The 18608-nt window shown below is 33.7% G+C and overlaps 1 protein-coding gene across 2 annotated transcripts in view; it reads left to right on the plus strand.

Annotated features, from left to right (window-relative positions):
- Positions 1–18608, plus strand: part of LOC145984281 (inactive phospholipase C-like protein 2) — a 744169-nt gene that overhangs the window by 677539 nt on the left and 48022 nt on the right. For both annotated transcript variants that reach the window (XR_014441294.1, XM_083117918.1), the window contains exons 12-15: positions 146–325; positions 1735–1913; positions 11724–11832; positions 18141–18317. Coding sequence is in view for 1 of the 2 variants with exons in the window: in XM_083117918.1 (XP_082974044.1) it covers positions 146–325; positions 1735–1913; positions 11724–11832; positions 18141–18317 (645 nt within the window). In the remaining variant the exon portion in view is untranslated. The remainder of the gene's footprint in view (positions 1–145; positions 326–1734; positions 1914–11723; positions 11833–18140; positions 18318–18608) is intronic.

An 18608-nucleotide genomic window follows, 5' to 3' on the forward strand; every position in this document is an offset into this window, starting at 1 on the left:
TTGAGTTATGTGAATTGTACATGGTCATCACGATTCAATTTTAATTCACTGAGGGGGAGGGGGTATTTACTACTACTAAGAGTCTGTGACTGTATGCATAAGAAATTAGTGTAAATTGAAATTTAACATGCAATCTTGTTTGCAGAAACTGCAAGGGAAATGTGCTCATTAAGTGAATCTACAGCAGGAAAATTGGCGCATGCTTGTCCAGAAGATTTTGTGAATCACAACAAGACCTTCCTTACTCGTGTGTTTCCGAATGGAAGTCGGGTAGATTCAAGTAACTACAACCCTCAAGATTTCTGGAATTGTGGGTGTCAACTGGGTAAGGAATGTGTGCAGGGGATGCAACTGACCCTAAAACCTTGGTAAAAGAGAGAATGTGTGTGTGTGTGTGTGTGTATGTGAGTGGGAGTGTGCCTGCTCAAATTTGTCAATATGGAAATCTAAAGATTAATAAATTGACCAATTGATCTGTGTATTTGAAACTAAAAATAATGAGAATACTATCTATTTTAAAAGCAAAATTCACTTGTTAAACCATGACCATAAGCTATTGTTTAAAATACCCATTTGAAAGTTTCTTAAACTAATATTATTATTTAGCGTAGATAATCGATCAACACCCTACTTATGAAACTCTACTAATGACAGGCCTAAGAACCAAATTTGACCTTTACTATAACATGCAATGCATTTTATTGGGAAACTTATTTTATCCATTAAGAATACACAGGGTGTTCATTTTGATTGTGCCTGATTTAATTTCTGAAAAGTTAATGATTCAAAATATATTTAATAACCAGATTCCATAACAAAGCATCATTTACATCTCTGTGTGTACTCCTGCCATTTCACAGGGTGCTGTGGTACGAGCAAATGTGGATCGGGCAGAAAAGTACTAAAATCATGGACTGAGTGGAAAGTACCTGGAAGTTATGGATCGAGTGAACAGTTCTAAATCTCTAATTAAGATTTTTCATCGTTTTGAAAACTTCCCTCACCCTTCTTCCAAACTTGGGATTATTTGGATCAGGAGTTGTAGTGATAATTTCCCCTAGAATTTATTCAGTGCTGTGGATATCAAAATCATATTCTCTGATAACATTGGCACTTGATATAAAACTGGTCTCCAATTTTTAACCCTTTCTAAAAAATTTAGCCTGAATAGTTTTGCCTTTGCCTTTCAGTTTCAATTATGAGACTGGTCAGGCAACAGGGCAAAAAATGTTGAATTATTACATAGAATCTGTGTTAATTCTTCTTACAACTCTTCAGGAAAATTGATACCATTGATACTTCTTATACACTGTTAATGCTAAGGAATCTTAATGTACATATATAGAATTATTTGTTCTTTGAACCAAATAGTATTAAAAAATTATGGTTGTATTTGGATTATCAAATGACTAATCATCATGCTCAGTTTAGAATCCCAAAGACCTCCGTGGCAGAGTGGTTAGTACAGCATGCTATGATGCTAGGGATCCTGGGTTTAAATCCTGGCCTGAGCATGGGTGTTCTTTGTGAATGTCTCTTCATCAATTTCACCACTCATCCTCATCTTCACAGTTAGCCAAGAGTGGCAGAAAAGTGTATTAAAATAAACCAAATCATTCAATGAAGATTCGAATCCTTAGTATTTTTTGCTGATAGTAGCATTTTGTGTACCTATAAGTGTATTCTGTTAAAGTTAATTTTTTATCAAAGTTATGATGAGTGTCTTATTTTCAGTGGCCTTAAACTTCCAAACTCCAGGCCAGATGATGGATCTGTATGATGGGCGTTTTCGTCAAAATGGAGGCTGTGGTTATGTATTAAAACCGTCTGTGATGCGGGAACAAATTTCCTTCTTTAGTGCCAATACAAAGGATGTAATACCTGGAATTTCACCTCAAGTACTACATCTCAAAGTAAGATATCACTCTTCTCTATCAACAATCTGACAAATCATTTGCATGATTTTATATATAGAAAATAATAGAAATAATAAGTAATATTATAATATGAAATGAGAGAATTATTTAGATTTAGATTTATTTCATCCATGAATCACATTTGCATTTTCATGCTGTGATATTGGACATGTCAGTCAAACATTACAATATACTAATACAATGAAATATAATAATGTAATATACAATGAAATGATACCTTAGCCTATTACAGTTTTATGCTTGGAGGTGTGTACTCGTATTAGTTATACTGTCTATACATAAAAGTAACACCAGTAAGACGTTAAAGTTACAATATAAAAATACTATTCTGTAATGGATTAAAACATTAAATATTGAGAGATAATATAAAGGTAAGACTAATAACATTGTAAAATGATACTAAAATTGCACTCATGTAATATAACAGGTACAACATGTGAGATTGGATACAGCACTCTAGTGGATGAATCCATGAACCTCCAATCCATCAACCCACAAGTGAGTTGATGGATTAGACGTTCAAAAATTCACTCGCTGAGTAAAAGCAATGGTACAACAGATGATTTCTTAATTTCTTTTTGAATTTGGCTACTGGTTCAATAGTTTTTATGTTGTATAGGTGGATGCCTGTGGATTTTGGACCTTTTTCAAATAATATTGTGTTATGTATTGGAACTGCAAGATTGGAGTTATTCCTCGTGTTGTAATGATGTATTTCCTTGTTGCATTTGGAGAACTTTGTCAGATCCATTTTTACATGCCATAATAAATTAAGTATATAGAGACAGGGTAGTGGTAGAATGCCAAGTTCCCTGAAGATTTCCCTACACGGTTCATTCCTAGAGGCACATATTTTTGGTAAATAAAAAAGCAAAATTTCGGTACAAAAACTGAGTCAATTTCGGGTTCAAAAGCGGTAAATAAAATGAAATATCGGTGTTGTAGCGGTGAAAAATTGGATGAAAAGTGGTATATAAAAAGACATTTTGGTTTTAAAATTGTGAATATAATCCTAAATTTGATTTAAAAACTACACTTATTCCACAGAATTAACATTTCACTTCTAATAGCACATTTATGTAGTTATAAGAGTATTAAGTTTATTTCTGTGTAAAGGAGTCCATTTTTGCTTCTCCAATATTAATAGCAGAATTAATCAATTTTCCGGGAATTGCATAACTCACAGGATACTTCAGACTTTAGAAAGTGTCGCGTCGGTATATAAATGGTAAATTTCGTGTTTAAGAGTTAATTTCGCTTTTTGAAGTTCATTTCGCATTATTTCGTGACAAAACATGGTCACAAAATGCATCTCACACCTTTCAAAAACATGAAAAATTAACACTACAATGTGTTTTTTCAAATTTCGTTTTTTCGTCAAAAACGAAATATGCATGCCCCTATTCATTCCATTTCTTTCCCATCATAATTCTTAATACTTTTTTCTGAAGATTAAATATTTTTGTGCTGTTTGCTGAATTTCCTCAGAATATAATGCCATATGTTAGTTGCGATTGGAACAGACTAAAATATAGGGTTTTTATTGTGCTCTTTTCTGTTATATCTTTCATGATTCTTATGCCATATATGATTTTGCTTAATTTTCCTGCTAGATAGTTAATATGGGTGTCCCAATTGAAATTTTCTTGTATCCATATGCCCAGAAATTTTATGGAATTTTCAAATTTAATGTTTTCATTTTCTATATTTACAGTTGATATGTTGTTGCTTCTATTTCTTGGGTGGTGGAATTTTATTGCTACTGTTTTGTTTTTATTTATTGTTAGTTTGTTGCTGCTGAACCACTCTGAAAGTCCCTCTGTTGCGTGTTTGATGTTTGAATTAAGTGTTTGTTCATTTTTGGCAGTCAGCACTATACTTGTGTCATCAGCATATAAAGTTGTTTTGGTTGGCTCTAAGTTTGATGACAAGTCATTTATGTATATTATCAATAGTATTGGTCCCAGGATCAAGCCTTGGGGGACTCCACATGATACTTTACAAGGTTTAGAAAGGCAGGCAGATACAGAAGTGTTTTTTGTATGTAAGATTTCCACGATTTGACTGCGGTTTTGTAAATAGGACTTAAACCATGGGTTTACCAACCCCCTTATACCATAGTGGTTTAGTTTATTTGTGAGTTGGTCATGTGATACTGTGTCAAAAGCTTTTGTTAAGTCTAGAAATAGTCCAACACATTGTTCTCTATTGTCTAAAAGTGTTCTGATATGTTCTATGTATTCAAATATTGCTATGTTTATGGATTTGCCTTTCCAAAAGCCATGTTGTGAATTTGAGATTATGTTGTTCTTTTTTAAAAAGGTTGTCAATTGTTTGTTCATTGCAGTTTCTATGATTTTAGAGAAGGGGGAGAGTAATGCTATGGGTCTGTAGTTACTTATGTTGCGCTTATCACCCTTTTTGTATATTGGTTTAATTTTTGCCACCTTTAATTTGTCAGGAAAAACTCCTGTGGAGAAGGATAGGTTGACTAGATAGCAAAATGGATGGAGGATATGGGTAAGACTTTTCTTTATGACTGTCGAAGGTATATCATACAGACTGGTGGACCAATTACTTTTCATATTTGAAATGATGTTTGCAATTTCTTTTCCTGTGATTGGTTGTAGGTACATTGATGTGCTACAGGATTTTACCTTTATTTGTGAATAGGTTTGATGTGGTTTTAGTTTGTTTATCTCTAATTCAGGAGGTACTTGCTGAACATGTTTGCCACTGTCTGGGGGTCTTTTATGGTTAACTCATTATGCTGCAGTGTGATGTTCTCTTGTACTCTGTTGTTTCTGCCTAATTCTTTGTTTATTACATCCCACATAGCTTTGGATTTGTTGGAGGTGTTTGATATTAATTTGTCATTGTGCATTTTTTTGCTGCTTGGAGCACTTTTCTATATATTGATTTATATTTACTGAAATATTCTTCAAAATTTTTAGTTGTTTTTGTAGTTTTTCTGGCTTTGTTAAGGAATCTCATTTTTTGGTTTGCTGTTTATATTCCCGTCGTGATCCATGATTTGTCTTTCTGTTTTTGTTTCTTATCTCGTTGTTTTGGAAAGGCTATATCATAATAGTAGGAAAACATGTTATGGAATTTATCAAATGCCTGATTTACTGTACTGCACTCATATATATCTTTCCAATTTTCTTTACTAAGTGGTTGAAGTAGACATAATTATTGTCATTAAAAATTATTTTCATGATATATTCAGTTGTGCCTTCAGTTCCATCATTTCTTTTGAGAGAGAAAGGAATGGAAATTTTAAAAGAGTGTGCAAAGTGATCAGAAAAACCTGTGTCGTAAACCTCTACTGAACATTGAAGATGTAATGTGTTTAAAAGTATTTGATCCAGATCAGTTTTGGAGGTTTTTTGTCACTCTGGTGGTTTTTTTTTTTTTACTATAGCCTGTAAGTTGAAGGTGCTTAAAAGCATGCTGAGTTTATGGTATACATTCTTTTTCAGAAAATCTATATTTAAGTCACCTATTAATGCTACTTTTTTATTGGTTTGTTGGTAGTGGTTCAGAATGTTTTCTACATTATTGATAAATATATTTAAATCGCTATCTGGCATTCTGTAAATGCATTTTATTGTTATTTTAAAGAGAGGTAGTTCAATTATGCGTGATTCGAAATGTTTTTCAATATTGTGATGATCAACCTCTCCCCATGTTGCATCTTGAGTTGTTTGAATCTAGGTAAAAGTCTGGGAAGTTTATGAAAGAAATTTCTCCTGATTTCAGCCTATGTTCTGTGAAGTAGACTATATCTATCTACATCTGCTAATTTATCTGTTAACAGTGATTCTGTCTGTAGTTTTTTGTCATTGTTTATACCTTGGAGGTTTTGGTGGAAAACAGAGACATTGGCATTCCATTTCTCCCTGCCTGTACACTGTTTATTTTTATGTCTTTGTGTTCCCTGTTTTTTATTGGTGTAGATTGATTATTTGCCATTGTTGTAGATTGTGTATTAATATCCATTACAGCTTTAATTTTACTTACATCTTTATCGTTTACCATAAAAAATCATTTTTCAGTTTGTCTGGAATATTCCTCATTCTATCTGATGTTCGTAGAAAAATTTATTTTTGTTTTTCTTTAATTTGGCTACTTTTTACTTCCTTACCTTTTTCAATTCTCCCATCACTATCCTTTTCGTTATTTTCTATTTCACTACATTTCCCTTCGTTCACTACTTCACTACTTTTTTCATCATTCAATACTTCACTAACTTTTCCATCTTTCACATCATCACTACTTTTTCCATCTTGCACTACTTCACTATTTTTTCCATCACTCACCACTTCACTACCTCTTCCATCGTTCACCTCTTTTCCTTTTCTGCCATGTATCAATTCATTATGATTTTCACTATTTTTAATATCTTGACCATTTGCACACTTCACATTTGAGACTTTTCCGGTCCATTGTAGGGGTATTGCTTGTTGCACTTGTTGCTTGTTTGTATAGCTCATGTTCATGAGCAATATGTTGTTTTCAGGTCTTGTTGTAGTGCAATCCATGTCTTGTGTGCAGGTTTAGTGTGTCCAGCTTTAGTATTGATGAGTTTCTGAAATGTTTGCATATTTTTCCTATCTCCTTATTTATGGCTCTGATTGCATCATTTACGCATGAAGTTCTTTCTAGGTCGTTACATAAGGGAATATTTGCTACTGTTACTTGCGTATGGGTTAGATGGCTGAGGACATGCTTTAGGGTGTTGGTGACAGTAGTTCCTTCATTCCTTGACAAGTCGTTGGTTCCACATATCAATATGACATTGTCATTTTGTCCTTACAGTCTTTAACAGTGCTGTTGGTGACCTGCTATATTCCCTCTCCAGGTATCACTGTAGCACTGTAGGCGACATCTGTCACAATGTTATTTACGTATGTGGCAAGATTTCGCCCATGGCTGTCTGCAAAGATTGGTATTCTTTTGTTGGGATTTGGGTGCATTTTGCTATGCTCAGTATTCGGGGGGCTATTTCCCTCATTTGTATGCATTACTGACTCCCTTTGATGTGAGTTTGTGGTATCTTGTCTCCTGATTGTGGTTGTCAATGTTGTGTTCTTCCTCTTTAAATTTCCTAATGCATTTACATTTCTATTTTTACTAATGTGTGGGGTTGCATTGTTCATTTCTTCATTTTCTAGGTGATTATAGTGATTTTGCACTGCTGTTTGTTGAGGTGGGGGGCAATGGAGGGTTTAGCTATCAGTTGGCGCATGGTGTAAAGACTAAAGAGGTGGATGCAAGTCGATCCTGAAAACTCTCCCTTCCGGCGCATGACGTCATCATCGTTGCAGGAGAGGACTACGGGGAGTCCGTTCGCTCTACAGTGAAGCGTTCTTCGTGAAACAAATTTCAACTACAGACTCAATATAACTTCAAAACAGGCGGAATAACCATATAATAGTGTACCGAGCGGAGGGCATGATGGGGTTGCGACCCCCCAAATGCACGAGCCAAAAAAAATGAGAAAGAATTAAGGGAATAGTTAAGAATGTGGGCAGTAGGGCAGTAGCGTACGCAGGATTTCATCAAGGGGGGGGGGGGGTATTTCGAAAACTTTTTACAAATTCACATTACCATTGTTTTATTATACTTTAATTAATTAATTAATATTACTTATAATTAATTAATTAGTTTAATTACTACTAATAATACTACTAATGCAGCTGCTGTTACTACTTATATCACTACTATTGTTAAGTAGTAGAGATCTACATAAATATATTTATGAAAGCAATATAACAAAATTACTATTTTTTGTTTCTTTGTTACGAAATAATTGTCTAGTCAACGGTTATTTGTATATGATAGGTGAGACATTTCAAGTGTGAAGAAAATCCATAAAAACAAGCAAATATATTACATTTATTGAAATAATCAAAATATGAAACTCATTCAAGGAGCTGCGGTGGTCTAGTCTGACAACCTCATGGGAGATCCAGGTTCAATTCCCGGAATTGGTTGGAATTTATCTGGCCTTGTCTCCGCATCCAGCCTCATATCAATGGGTACCTGAGAGCAATCCTGGGGGATAAAGGCTGCAGGAGCATGGTGCTGATCACATCACCTGCAAAGTGGCCGAGATCGAGAATGTGTGGGGCCCACCACACCATACATGTGCCTTAATGGCACGGTGCTATATGCACGGGAAAATTTACATTTATGGAACTCACCCAGGATGATGATGAAGCGCGAGAATACGTGTTTCTAAATTCCACTCAGTCTATATTTTCGTTCAAAAGTAAGTTTATAGATATTCCAACACATTTATCACTTCTAGGTGATTCACAAAGCACTTCTTCAACATTATTTAATGATGTGGATGTAGACTCAGCATCACTTGAGAGTTCACAAGGGGATGTAAAATCAGTACCGAGAAGAACATTTGCAATAAGGTCGGCACACTGTGGCGAAGCAAGGAATTTTCACAATTCTCGCGAGAGTCGCCGCGCGACTTTTTGCAAAAAAAAAATTGCAAAATTGAACTTGGCGGCCACTTAGATTGTGTTTGGAATGTTATGTTTTTCTCCATGCTGCATGGGAATAATAATTCAAATTATTATTATTAGTAGTAGACTGTTGTTATTATTATTATTATTACTACTGTCGCAGATCTTGGACTATAATAAATTAGCCATTTTTATTTTTTTCTACAGCCTTTTCCATAATATTTCAAAAGCTCAAAAGGGGGGGGGTTTAAACCTGGTAACCCCCCCTTGCGTACGCCACTGATGTTGACGTCAGAGCTCTGACGTAATGGCAGAGAGCCATGCGCGTGCATCCACCTGTTTGTCATTCCACCATGAGTTGGCGGACGTCCCTTATGACTAGGGCTCAGAAGTTGAAGACCTATAAATTGCCAAAGAAAGACCTATAAAAAGACCTAAAAATATAAAAAAAGGACCTAATAATGGAAGAAAAGAAGTATAAATGTGATCCAATAACTTCAGTTTTAATTACATATTTAATGAATATGCCTGGCACCTCCTTAGTGACTTGAGATCTACGCAGGCGCATGCTGTCTGGTCATATACACCATGCTGAAAGCTTCAAAACAAGATAAACTTGCCACTTATAGAGCAACCTTCCAGACAAGTTACGGTTAAAGGACCTTGTACCGTACCTGCTTCAGTCGTCCAAAAATGTTTTTTTTTTTGTTTCAGGGATGGTTCAAATATATTTATTTCTTTTTTTATTATTATTTCTTTACTACAGAAAGGATGTTTAAGAGGTGATGAACTGATGATGATTCGAATTGAGAATGGGCAGTAAAAACATAGTTGAAAGAAAGTGAAGTTGCAAAAAAAGCCGTTAAGACTTAAAAAAGGCTAAAAATGGATCAATAAGCCAGAAAACGCCGAAAAAGGCAAAAAAGAACAAATAAAACCCACCTTTTTCTGGCCTACAATGACCCAAAATGAACATATATTATGTTGGGCCTCGTCTTCGGACACCGGGGAAAAAAAAAAAAGGATTTTTCCTCAACTTCCAAGCCATACTTATGACTTTTCTTAACAACTTCACTCCATGTTGATTCTGATTCTGGGGTTGTCTTTGTATTTTTGAGGTTTCTTAATTCTTGTGTAAGATCTTGGATGTTGCTTTCTAGGAGTTCGATTATTGCATTTTTGGAGGAGAGTTCCAGCTCTGCCTTCTTAAATACCACCTTTGTTTCCCTACACTCCATAGACGATGGCATTTTGCTGCATGTATTCTAACTGTACTGTTTGTGTGTAATTTTGTCTGGCGTATCTATTGTGCAGAAAAGGCTTGAATTGCCTACACTTTCTTTTTCACTGCACTTCCTCACTCCTGAGTTGGAAAGCACACCTGACAATGGTGTGAATACCTCATGTGGTTTATGAATGTGCTTCGTAAGCAAATTACTTATACTGCCTAATCAATTGGTCGAATTTGGTACATATATGTGTCCCAAGATTTGTTCTTACTGTTCTGTTGTTAACCCGTTCTTCCGTATGCGGGTGTGTCTTGCGACTCGCTGTCACTGTTCACTTAATGACCCGTTCTTGTGAATCAGGACGAACCAAAACAACTCGCTGTCTCCGCATCTCCAGGTGGTGCAGTTTTCAGAGATTCTTGGCAAATTGCTTTTACAGGAAGTAAAGGTTTTTACTATTTCAGTTATTAAATATAGTATAGCATAAAAATTTACACAAATCAAATATACTACTGAGAAAAGTCATTCAATCATTTGCATTTACATATAGGATGTTATGAACCAGGAGGTCACAAGTCATATAATGATATCCTGAAGATACATACAGGATTGTAAGCCATAATTATATTCAATATATTATTTGTTGAGAAACTTTGTAATTGTAAAAATGCGCATATAAGAAATTAGTTACCTTATAATTGTTTTGCGGTGCAATGTAGAAATTATGTTTCAAAAAGAACCAGACAATGGGAGTACAAATGAAACAAATATATTGCTGAAGCTGAAGATGGAACATAACTTCCGTGCATATATACATGTATTTATAGCAAGAAAATTGCAAGAAGTCTAGCTTTCATTATGGATTTATTTATCTCCATTTATTTCCTTAAAAATGTAAGGAAGTGAAAAGTACACATAAGTGACATTGATATTCTTGAAGTGTTTTTATATTTACATGTAAATCATCTGCACTGATATGTGGCTGCACAATTTGAAGTGCTCTTGGACATTTGTGGAACTTTTTACTTTTTTTATATATATATATAATACTTGATTGCAAACCAGGATGTATGGGAAAAAATCAAACAAAGGACTCTCAACATGGATGAATAGAAATGTAATAGTGTAACTTAAACAAATGCAAGATATATTGGTACAGAATTGTTCAGAAACATGTGTTTAATACAACCAGTATTTCATTAAAATGGGTTATATTAATTTAAAGTATCAAGTGGTAAAAGGTTTTACTTCATTGAATAATAATGATACATCAAGATTCAAATCATTCTTTCTCAACTTAATGTTGGATTTAATTTAAAGAATGTGTGGCTTGAGCATGTATTCCATTCCAAATATTCACTGGTTTTACTCAAAGAATATTCAACTTTAAATAAACTATCAACATGAATGTAATTTCAGTCATCATATTTTCTTCAAGTAATTAATATTTTACAGAAACTACATACAAACTATTAGAAAATTTATAGTTATAAATTCATAGTTGTCTTATAAGGTTCATGGTGTTACACAAATGTATAAAACTTGAATTGAGACAAAAAATAAACATTTTCATGTGATATAAATTATATGAGAAGAAATTGCAATAAAAAATAAACATTTTCATGTGATATAAATTATGTGAGAAGAAATTGCAGTTCAAATAGAGAATATAGACCATATATATCTATTCTATATTGCATATGAATGTTGTTACATATAGTGACTCACTTTCACTTAGTCTACTACTTAGTTTTCTTGATTAGTAAACTAGTAGTTGTATTCTATATTTACTATTTGAATAATGAATTGTATATTACCTGTACTTGTGATTATGTATAAGATTAAAATGAAAAATGGAGATAAAATGGCCATCTGATGATTTGAGTTTCTTTATGTACAGAGGACACATATATAGTAAATAATGTTGAAACTAAAGACTAAGCTTGTCTCATTGTTTTCATATTTGGAGATTTAATTGAAAATAGTTCTAGTATAATTTAACCTGGAAACGTCATTCTTCAACTTCATAAGTAATGCAATGCCTTCATAACGCTCTATTACCCATCTTCCAGATAATCAGTGGCCAACATTTACCCAGGCCTAGAGGTTCCACTGCCAAAGGTGATGTGATAGACCCATATGTATTAGTACAAGTCTTTGGCATTCCTGCAGATTGTACAGGTAAGTCATAGTTGCGATGAGCAGTGTCTTATTTATGCATATGAAGACTGATTCTGATTAGTGGCAGGGCTTTCACAATATATGGCTAACTCTGCATGCAGTGGGACCCTACCTGGCATTAGTGTTAAATTTTCTGCAGGCCTAAAGTGATTTCTATTAATAAAAAATAATTAGAAATTGAAGAATCTTATTCAGACACTATATTGGAACAGTAATGATAATATATTGAATCTGAAAACAACAAGAAGAAGTACTTTGAAACATCAAAAGAAGTTCAACGTGTCATTGAATTTTCATCAGATTGGCCTCCTTGCTGCAATACCACAATTTTATTCGTTTGGTTTGTTTAACACAAAGTCTTAAATCATTAACTTTTTATTCTAATAAATGGACATAATTTCCATAATAACAGGATTGTGAGAATTATCATAACAAACATTTGTTTACAAACACTGAGCATCTGACTTCAATTGCATTCAGATTTCTTATTAAAGTTTCATAGCATCTATTTATATATCGGATAAATAATTCACCTCAACTGTTTTCTAAGTATATTAGAGAATTTCTGCACCACATAATCAATGTTGAATATATGAAATTTGGTCCACAATGTGTACATTCACATTGAATTGTGGGAATTGTGACAAATATAATAGACATCAAATGGACAATGGAAATCATTGGAAAGAAGGAACTGAAGGGAGTGCAACAGAAGCAGCAGAGGTGGGAGACCATCCAATCAGTTATGAGGTGACATATAGTCAGCAAGATGAACCCCCAGTTGTAGGTTTGCATGGCTTCCCAATTTCCTCACGATGATGGATGGCTACTGGTCCATACACTGGCCAAAATCTCAGGAGAAAAGTTGTTGAATTTCCCCCAGGGGACTCGTCCTGTAGCCTGAGCCCAAAGCCTGATGTCTTAGACAAAAACGAACATGGTGTGGGACATAACAGAAGATGAAGAAATATTATTATTATTATTATTATTTTTAATAATTCTCTAGAAAGAAGTTTCCGAATATTCTCAAACAACTTGATGTGAAATATAGAACTTAAAAATTGTCTAATTCCGAGGTGAACTTAATAAAAAATAAAAAAAAATCCATTATTTAAATGAAGTATTTCAGAGTTCCAGAGCTCCTTGTAAATCAAAGAGAACCATTTCTGTATGAACCTTATCTTTAAAACAGAAAGAAAACTTCAGATTAGATCAAATTGATTAATGCAATTATTTGAAATTAAACCCTTGCATTAAAAATGAAAAACATGTCTTTTGTAAAAAGAAATTGTGAAATTACTCCAACAAAACAAATAAATATAAAGCTAGCACTTACATACAAAAGCTCAGTCAAAACAGTCTCAAATGAAGATTTTTAGCAGAAATTGATCTTGAATCTTCTATCTCAAGCAGTGTGACTATCTTATATGAACACAAGAACTTCAAGTATAAGGAATAAGGTAAACTTGCCTGGAAGAAGCAGAACCAATGAAACTGACATTGATATATCAGTATAAATCAACCAAGAGACCAAGGTTCCAAAAATAGATCAAATCACAAGAAGACAATCAATGCTTATGAATTTTTGGATGATAAACTTTGTAATTGGATTGCAACTTCAAGCATGCATATTAAGGGAGAAAAACATCATATAATTATATTGATTTAGATATTGTTAACCTACATTTATAATGGTACACTAAATATTCATTTAATTCTAGAGACTGAAAAGATATGTTATTCATATAAAAAATGTACATGATAAGCATTGATTATATCTACATTCTGTTATATTTGTGTAGGGACTAGTATCAGCATTTAAATTAATCATCCAGTAAAAACAGATTGAAGAAAATAAGGAGAAAACATGGAAGAAATATAAGCAATGCTGTAAAGAACTTCTTAAATAAACTTCTACATAATTTTAAAATACAGATGTGAGAAGAACACATTCAATGTTTTCAAATGCTTACCTAAAAAAATTACTTTACATATTTAAAATTCCCCAAGTGTGTTGGTAATATATGTTCAACACATTTAATAAGAAATAATGGAAGAAGAAAATAATGCAGTATTAATTTAGATGTGCAAGATATTAATTGTAGAATGCAATGATATTTATGAAATGTATAATCTGAAATGAAGAAAGGAAATAAGTTTGCTCTTTATTCAGCACGAGAATATTGTGTTAATAGAGGAGAAATGGTGACTTTTACTGTATGTCAAAGTTGTTGCCCTCTGAAAGAATAAGATTTATATTCTCTGTAGATCAAAGCTGAATATATACTCATTATTAATTAATATATACTCATTACCAATATATATGCAATGAAAAGGAAACAATACAATGGAAGAACCTCAAGTAATAATTGTAAAATCTTATTTTACAATACACACATAGAAATTTCAATCTTCAGGCATATGATATAAAAATATAGGAGAGATAATATCAGAGAATATATAGAGAGAATAATATTGAACATTGAAGCCATTTTATGCACCATTGTCGAATTACAAACATTACAATGAACAACAAGACAAAGAAATGTATATACGGAGTCAGCAAAAGTTTAAGCACACCCCTCAAAATGAGACCAATGGGGTCTTGTCCTTGTACTTTATGTTGAAGTGGTAATATCAGTACTGCATATAAAAGAGCATGACAACAGCACAATGTTGCTGCAAGAGTGAAGTATGGATCATTATTGGGTGCAGTCTGGATGGACATTTTGGTTTGCAATAGGAGTGTCAAAACCCGACATTTGTGAACAACAAATTGGGAATCATTAGTAAACGGAATGTGGCACACATCGGCTTGGCTGCATATTACTAGTGGTACCAATGGGCTAAGCAAGGAAACATGATACAACAATGTGGAAACAATGCATTGGACACCTGAAGGCACTGTCAACCATTGCAACTGTGCATGCAAATGGGAGGCAATCTGCAAATATTCTGCCAGTGCCTCTGGTGTTCATGTTTGCACCACATACAAATGAAAACATCAGTATGCATGGGTTGACCAACACTGGAACCATTCTGAGTGCCCTCTAGACTGCATGAGGGAGGACAGAGAGTTGTTGTCGACCGGTAGCAATGGTGTCATAACATGGGAAAGAAATTGGTGTCTCGAGATCTTTAGTGATAACAACATCGTTGACATGTTGCCTTAACGTGCAAGAATTCCAGACTTCAACACAATTTAGAACTTGTGGAATACAATGTACTGCAGGATCTCCAAAATGAAGTTGACTAATGTTGCTGAATTGCAGCTTGCTGTGACCACACTTTGGCAGCATGTAACAGTGGAGGAATGTCGCAGGCTGATAAGATTCCATTCCAGAGCTACTGAACAATGTTTGCATCTTTTGTCATAATTAAATGAAGCATATGATATTTTTCCTTACATGTCCTTAAACTTTTTGCTGACACTTTATAGATAGGTATATATTTTATATTTAGCTGGAAGTCCAGTTCATAAGGGATGAAGTGTTAATAAGCAAATAAATTTTAATGCAAACAGGATACTAATGTCAATATGACTTCATATGCAATTATTATAAAATCAAAATATATGTATTTTTAATGTGAATTCTTCGTGCAATTTTTGTTATTTGCTTCATAATTGTTATTTCATTTATATTCTAAAAACAATGCACCTAATATTCCAAATTTCAGTTTATGATTCTATTTTCTCTTAATTGGATATAAAGGATATAAAGGACAATGATGAAAGTAGAATTCACGAGCAGAAATTACAAGAAAATTTCAATAAATAAGGTAACAGGACCTTGTATGAATACATTGAATAGGCTTACATCGAAACAGATTTGGGTCATAAGAATATCTGGAGTTTCATTTAAGTAACAAAATGAAAAGTCGAGTTTACATGTTTTCCACATTGACTGAATCATCTACTTTTCACATTTTAATAATCTCGACTAATATCAAGAAAATGTTCTATATGAGACAACTGATATATGTAAGAGATACCTACAAGAAGAGAATTTTCATCATATTAAGGAAATGGAATTCATTTGGAGTTATTTGAATGCATAAGTCTCATTTCCGTTACTTGGAGATAACTTGATCAAAGATTGGTACAGTTACAAAAAGTTGTATTTAATTATGGTAATCTGATAAATATTGTAAACCTAGATTATATTATGTTACACATGTATTGCAACAAAATATTGGAATAAAATGCTTCATACAAGATTTCGTGTTACCTTATTTATTGAAAGTTCCTGGTAATATTAGTTAAAAGTAAAATATTTGAAAATAGTGCTTACCTGTTCCATTGATATTATCAACACAAATTTCATGGCATCAGTACATTGCTATGTAATATATAGCTTGGCCTAAATGAGAAATTAAAATATATATTGTTGCACTCCCTGATCAGGTGATACAAAGGACAAAATTAAGATCAGAATTATTTACACTCTGATTTTCTATGAGTGTAAATAAAGATATACAGCTACCCCTTGCAAATTGTAACATGTTGTGAAGACATATGGCAGATGTGGAGGGAGAGTCCCACACATTCAAACTCTCATCTACTTCTGTAGGTGATGTTATCAGCACCACACCCCAGCTGCCTTTACCCCCCCCTTCCCCTTGGGGTTACCCATAGGTACTCATATATTAGAGACTGGATGATCTTCAGAGACACTCCATGCAGGGATATTGCTGGAAAATTTCCCACTGGGACATTGCTGGCAAATTTTCCACTGGGACTGGAAAATTTTGCACCTGAAATCACCCACTTTGGGAATCAAACCTCCTGACATCTTCCGGGATGCCCTATTGACTGGACCTCCACAGCTCTTTTCTATGCATGCAAAGAATAAATAATTAATATGGGACATCATTGACAGTGTAATCAAAGGAACTTTTCATTGATTGAGGTGTTCCAATTTGTTTGCTGGGAGGCATAATTTTCTTTAACCAAGAAAAACATGATACTAACAATATATTTGCAAAATTGTAGTCATGCAGAAATTGCAATGTTTTGATTGAAAGCACCAGCAAGCTATTTTTCATTTCAGATTATTAAGGGCAACAAAGTCTTCCCTTACCTTCTCAACTCTCCTGTTTTCACTATAAAGTAGTGTATTATTTTTACTAAGAGCTCCCCTTCCCCACACTGCCAATTTATCCACTTTTAGAAATTTTAGGATGATGTGATCACTAGAATTTATGTCAACTATATTGCAATGAGAGGTAAAATCATCACATTGAAATCTTCCAAAGATGAGTGTCAACATTGTATTTATTCTGTTAAAGTACAGAGTTTCATCTATACTTCAATGACATTTAATTTGTAGGCCTAGTTAATAGAGTGAAATCATGTTCAGCCCAACCTTGATTTTGAAGCAGGAACATATTAAGTCTATAGTTTCAATTTAATCACAAACTTATCCAAAACTGCTACTCCTCCTATCCCTTTCTCTGTTGGGTTAAACTTTTTATTCTTTGACACCCAAGACATAATCGAAGCTTATTTCTTGGGGTTTTGTACATCTTTAGTTCTTTTCATGTTGTGGCTGGAAAATAAATTTTGCACTTAGGATCACCAAACAATGGTTGCGCAAAAACATGGTCTAAAACACTTCCAACAAATGCATCACATTTCTCGGTTTTCTAAAGTAAAATGGGGCAAAGAGGGTGAGTCATCTCACCAAACAATGGTTACACAAAAACATCATCTAAAACACTTGCAACAAATGCATCACATTTCTCGGTTTTCTAAAGTTAAATGAGGCAAAGAGGGCAAGTCATCTCTGTGACACATAGACAAGCGCCAGCAACTTGCCATCCCACCCAGACAAGCCCATTTGCAGGGGTGGGACCATTGGGGTTTGTTTAATTCAAGCTGGTTGCTGGCTTGGTTTGGACCTTGGCTTTGCCCACATAAACACAAACATTTTTATAGAATTCAATACAGGTGGGCCTGCTGTATTCAGAACAGTAATAAGAAGTTCTTGAAGTTTTAATTAATTTGTAAAATATTTCGTAGACTGTATCTTTTATTTTTTACCATGCCTACCACCACTCGATTCCCCATTCAACAAAATATTGAGAGGGATGCATGCCTAAGTTCCCATAGGCTGTGACATCAGTGATATTCATCACATGGAAATTGTAAGTAGATGATGGTGTTTATCTTTTGTCTGCAGTATACTAAATATTTTAGTATATTGTAGTTATAACCTATATTTTGAATGTGTAATGTTCCCATAACAGTGCATCTTATTTCACTGAAATATAATTATCTAAGAATGAGTCCCTTTTGTTTATTTCAGAAAGAAAGACAAGAACAGTGTCCAATGAAGGTAACTGTCCTATATTTGAAGAAAGCTTCGAATTTCAGGTTACGTTGCCTGAATTAGTTCTTCTTCGATTTGTTGTTCTTGATGATGACTACATTGGAGATGATTTTATTGGCCAATATACCATTCCATTTGATTGTTTGGAAACAGGTAGTTAAATTTCTGTCACTTTACTTCATTTATAAATTAAATAGAATTTCCATTCTTAAATAGTTTTAGTCAAAACATAAGAATATGCCTTCAGTTTTTCGGCTTTTATCCAAATAGATGTATATAAAACTTACTAGATGTTAGTAGGAAGGGAATTTTTTTCACTATTAAACTCTGTGTGTATTATCAGGGATGTTTCTTTCAAATAATATATAATTGTAAATGTACATTTATGAATTTATGAACATAAATGGACTGGAGGTCAGCCATGAAGAAATAATAATGAGAGCT

The sequence above is a fragment of the Lepisma saccharinum genome, chromosome 2, assembly GCF_977018435.1.
Source record: "Lepisma saccharinum chromosome 2, izLepSacc3.1, whole genome shotgun sequence".
Taxonomy (NCBI): domain Eukaryota; kingdom Metazoa; phylum Arthropoda; class Insecta; order Zygentoma; family Lepismatidae; genus Lepisma; species Lepisma saccharinum.